The sequence below is a fragment of the Naegleria fowleri genome, assembly GCF_008403515.1.
Source record: "Naegleria fowleri strain ATCC 30894 chromosome Unknown tig80, whole genome shotgun sequence".
In the NCBI taxonomy this organism is placed as follows: domain Eukaryota; phylum Heterolobosea; class Eutetramitea; order Acrasida; family Naegleriidae; genus Naegleria; species Naegleria fowleri.
This window is the reverse complement of record NW_025408012.1, coordinates 35,626-40,255: the sequence shown is the minus strand read 5'-3', so window position 1 is coordinate 40,255 and position 4,630 is coordinate 35,626. Positions and strand designations below refer to the sequence as shown.

The 4,630-nt window shown below is 39.4% G+C and overlaps 4 protein-coding genes across 4 annotated transcripts; 1 reads left to right on the top strand and 3 right to left on the bottom strand.

Moving 5' to 3' along the window:
• Positions 1–187: 187 nt before the first annotated feature.
• FDP41_010237 (uncharacterized protein) lies at positions 188–931 on the top strand (the record flags this gene model as incomplete). The annotated part of the gene is made up of 1 exon (XM_044700513.1): positions 188–931. One exon carries the CDS (start codon positions 188–190, stop codon positions 929–931), a length of 744 nt encoding a protein of 247 aa, XP_044556221.1.
• A 364-nt stretch (positions 932–1,295) lies between these two features.
• FDP41_010236 (uncharacterized protein) lies at positions 1,296–2,062 on the bottom strand (the record flags this gene model as incomplete). The annotated part of the gene is made up of 2 exons (XM_044700512.1): positions 1,296–1,795; positions 1,891–2,062. 2 exons carry the CDS (start codon positions 2,060–2,062, stop codon positions 1,296–1,298), a joined length of 672 nt encoding a protein of 223 aa, XP_044556220.1.
• Positions 2,063–2,952: 890 nt separating this feature from the next.
• Positions 2,953–3,864, bottom strand: FDP41_010235 (uncharacterized protein; the record flags this gene model as incomplete). The annotated part of the gene is made up of 3 exons (XM_044700511.1): positions 2,953–3,292; positions 3,374–3,399; positions 3,574–3,864. 3 exons carry the CDS (start codon positions 3,862–3,864, stop codon positions 2,953–2,955), a joined length of 657 nt encoding a protein of 218 aa, XP_044556219.1.
• A 10-nt stretch (positions 3,865–3,874) lies between these two features.
• On the bottom strand, positions 3,875–4,507 carry FDP41_010234 (uncharacterized protein; the record flags this gene model as incomplete). Its single annotated transcript, XM_044700510.1, has 1 exon — positions 3,875–4,507. One exon carries the CDS (start codon positions 4,505–4,507, stop codon positions 3,875–3,877), a length of 633 nt encoding a protein of 210 aa, XP_044556218.1.
• Positions 4,508–4,630: the final 123 nt, after the last annotated feature.

Below are 4,630 nucleotides of genomic sequence, written 5' to 3'. Positions count from 1 at the left end.
TAGAGACAGAGAGTGATTGTTACAATGTAACACGCTCAAAGTGACTTTGTGGACAATTTTTGCGCATATTCACACGTAAGGACAAGTTCCATCGCAAAATCTGATCCTCAATCTCAAATCCTTCCATTCCCAACCATTTTCAATCCAAACAACAACGAAATCACAACATGCCACCAACCACTAAAAAATGTTTCAAGGTCATTACGGACCCGCTGGAGTTCTTCACTTCTTCTTTCCCGATGTGAGTTTGGTGTGGCTTTTGGTTTCCACACAACTCATCGATATTGCCTATTTCACACTTCAATTATTGTGTCAAATGAACGTGTCGCACGAGTGTCCGTATGATTTTCTGTGTCATGAACATGCGAAATTTAATGTGGAATTAATGAGAAGGAATGCCATTTTCCCTTCCGATATTCATTCGGAATATTCACATTCCTTGACAGGTTCTTTGATCTTGACATTCATTCTTACCATCTTGTATTCAATGGTTCAAAAATTCAACTCTAAGAAGAGCGTGTCCAATCTTCATCATCATCACAGATCCTTCTTGTCCTTGTATGGCGTTCTGTTTTTAGGTGTGGTTTCACATTGGGTGTTGGATGTCCTTGTACACAGACCTGATGTCACTCTCTTTCCTCCATTCACTTCGGTAAGGATTGGATTGGGAATGATTGGAATTTTGGCTGCAAAAATTCGAGTGGTGGGTGGAAGAAGAAATTTGGATCAAAAGTTTTGGAGTGCCTTTGTGGTGTATGGTTTGACAGCGACAGCAGTGAATGTGTATGCCTACTTTGGAGATGACACTTCAAAGAGAGCAGATCAGGTGGTGGATGGGTCTCCGGTGCCTCCTGATTTAGTGCCATTGATCTTTGTGTTGTATTTGGTTGCTTTTAGTGTGTCGTACTTTTGGATTCCAGTTATGGAGTGAATCGTGATGAAGGTGATGTCAAGAAGTGGGAATAAAATCCATGTCATATCCGTTCATGCGTATCTTTGGTTGGTCCACTTTGTGGAAATGTCAACAATCATATCAGTCTACACATCATACTCTTATCATCTGCATACCTTTTCTCACCATTTCCACATGGAAAAACAAGGGAATGATTGTATTATTGTCCCATATGAAAATAGGGGAAAGAACTGCAGAAAAAATCTTTACAGTAATTTACATGATACAGATGCATCTTTGTTTCCTTCATTTTCAATTTCATATGCAGTCACTCACAAAATTTTCATCAAGCACACACTTCCACCATGAAAAGCATTGTTTCAATTATTATCATCATGATGCATTATCTCCATCCATATTTCTTCTTTGCAGAGGAATTGCTTTGTCTCGATTTTTCCAATCTCTCAGCCATTTCCAATTCTCGTCCTGTTGCTTGTTGGGCGAGGAATGAAATTTGATTTTTTGTTTTTGCAACCTTAACACGGTGCTTGTTTCCTGCTCCTTCCACTGTAAAGTTAAATTGTTTGAGAGCTTCTTGTTCATCCTTTGTCATGTAAATTTCTCGCTTGTGTTTTTCAATGAGAGCTCTTCTTCTTTCCACCTCTAAATTCACCAACTCACTCGCTCCATGTTCTCCCACGTCCACAATTTCGACTTGTCCTAGTTGATCCACATCAATGCCTTGACGTTTCATTTCTGCGAGAATATCTTCGGGAATGGATTGTGGATTTGTATTATCTTGCTCTTGAATGTCTTTCAGGCTGTTATAAATTTCTTCCTCGTCCTCTTCCTCTCGTCCTAGGTTATATTCATCTTCATTTTGTTCATTCAAGGGTAATCTATCTTTTGATTTTGGAAAGTATAACTTGGTAGTATCCTTTTCTTCGTGATCCGACGAAGAGACTTCTTCCTTCGTGGTCTCCGATTTTTGTTTTTACCTGGTGTGGTTGAATGAAACATGTGATCCTCCTCATCGTTGAGTTCTTCATCGCTGTCATCATTGAGAAATCGTTCTTGTTCTTCAAACAATTTTCTCTTATTTGTTGTTGATGTTGTTGTTTCAGATGATTCTTTAGAATTATTAAAAAGTGAGTGCTCGGCGAGTTGCATCAAGAGAGCTTTTGAGCACTCGGAACCTTCTTTCTCTTTGTTTTTCTTTTACCTTCCGTTATCGTGGTTGTTGATGAAGACGATGATGAAACATTGTTTGTGGTTGTTTTGGTGGTAGAAGGAGCGTTATGCACAAAATTCGATGGTTGATTTGGAGATTCGGAATAATTATTTGTCCTTGATGAAGTTGATTTATAATTAAAATTTGATACTCCAACTTCATCATCTATGGATTCAATAATCACTTCCTCTTGATCGGATTGCTTTTTCGTACTTGTCGTAACGACTACTGCTTCCTCTTGTTGTTTGATATTATTATTCAATTTCGTTTTTCAGCATTGCTCTTGTTGTTTGTAGCCAAAGACATGTTGGTTGCTCTGCTTGGAGCGAATGATGCTGATGATTCATCTTCGGAATCAGAACCATACTGCGCAAGAGATGAGAGCATTTTTAATTTTTTTTAATTTTGAAAATTATTTCATGAATTTCGCCTCTTCAATCTACACAGTAGTCTTATGTGTGAGCAACGAGTTTTTTCGCTGGATGTGTGAGCAGAGCTTCGCTTGGATAATGGACAAGAATTAGTCCAGCGAAAGTCGTTGCGCACGCATAAGAGAATGGTGTATCGATAGATTCAACAAAAGATCACGTTTTATTCAACTCCTTCAACAAAATCAAAATAACAGTAATGTTATCCATGGAACCATCCTTGAGAGCTTTTTCAACAAGTTTTTCACAAGCTTTTCTTGGATCTTTGAATTGTTGAAGATAATTATAGACGTTCTTGACTGCTTCAGACGAGGACATGACATCCCAAAGACCGTCACATGCAATAATGATGAAATCAGAGTCTTTGGTTAGTGTAAAGTGAGAAACATCAGGAACGACGCTCACAAGATTTGAACCCTTCTTTTAAACTCAAAATCTCCGAAGGCTCTTGATACGGCAAGAGCTCCATTCACTCTTCCAAATGAAACAATTCCTCCGTTTTTTTCAATCCTCATCCTCTCATCCTTATTGCTTGGTTTGTGATCTTCTGAAAGTTGAATAGCAAAACCTTTGTGGGCGAGAACACACCTTGTGTCTCCAAGGTTTGCGACATATAAATCATCGTTCCTTAAAACACAAACATTGGCTGTACAACCAGCATAATATTCTTCTGCTGAAAAGAGCGAATCGTCTGAACCTCCGAACAACTTTTGCTTGAATTCAATGTCACAAGCTTCAAAGCTGGTAGAACCAATCAAAGTTAATGAGGGGCAAGGAATAATTTGTGGTCATGTTTATGCAAAATGCATGTCATGGACTTACCTTTCAACAAAGGCCCTAACAATGTCCTGAAGGAAAAATCGATTACTTGCCAAAATTTGAAATAAGTTCTTCGTCATTTGTCGATCGTTAAGAAAAGTAATATTTTGTTTGCGAGAAGAATGTCAATACAGAAAAGCATTTTCAAAATAGAATGATCAAGGTAACATCTTCAACAAGGTCAGATCATTTTCAAAACCTACCTCTTTACAATGTTGTGCACATTCAGGTCCGCAATGCCCGTCAAAAACACCAAACATGGCATGAAATCGAAAATTTGGAGGTTGGCTAAGAGCCTCTTCAATGTTCTTCACAAAGAAGTGCTCATCTTCCATGGTGGGTCGTTTGCCTTGCGCACTTGCTGAAGAATAGGAGAGTTTACGAGATTGATTATTGAATAGGTTGTCACAAAGGTTAGCTATGGATGGAATGGCATGAACAGATATACTGCGATGCAATGAGTTTTTGACCTTATCAATTTTCAACTCCTCCATGATGGACTTTTTACTGGGGGGTGGTCGATCCCTTACTGCTCGTACTGCTTGCAGAGGACGACGACGACGAAGACGGTGAAGAGGAGGCACTCACCTGGCGAGTGATCTTTCCCATTCCATTATTTGCAGAGGATTGAATATTTCTCCTTGGCTCAATAGCAGTGCAGTTACGAACGAGAGGAGAAGGAATTTCTTTGAAGGGAGAATTCAATCCACCCGCTGGGGAAGTCTGTAAGGATGGTTGTTGACTTGATTTGGTCGGAGTGGATGGGATCATTGATAAGGCTGTTGATCGGAATACTTTGGGAGAGGTGATTCCATTTTCCATGAGTGGCTTTTTCGATTTTCCTGATGGGGTTCTTGGTCCAGAATTAATGACAGACATAGTGTTGTGTTGAACAAAAGTGTTGCTGGTGCTTCCAGATGGCGTCTTGTTTGAGGGAGAGGTTATTATTGATCCATTTGTGTTGTTGGTCGTGTTGTTGTGGCCCGATGAACCGCTGGGGGATACAATCGTTGAGGGTATTTGGGCTTCATTTCCACCCGAATGACTCGGAGAGACGAGTCCAAAACCTCCTTGATAGGCTCCCACATGAATCATGGCTGGCCTCTTGACTGCTTTCTGAGGTGATCCAATTGTCATGGTGTGGTTGTTAGTATTATTATTTCCTATTATATTTGTTGCATGATTGTTGTGCTGTTGTTGATAATGATGATGATGATGATTCCCATTATTATTATTATTGTTGTTGTTGTTGTTGTTGTT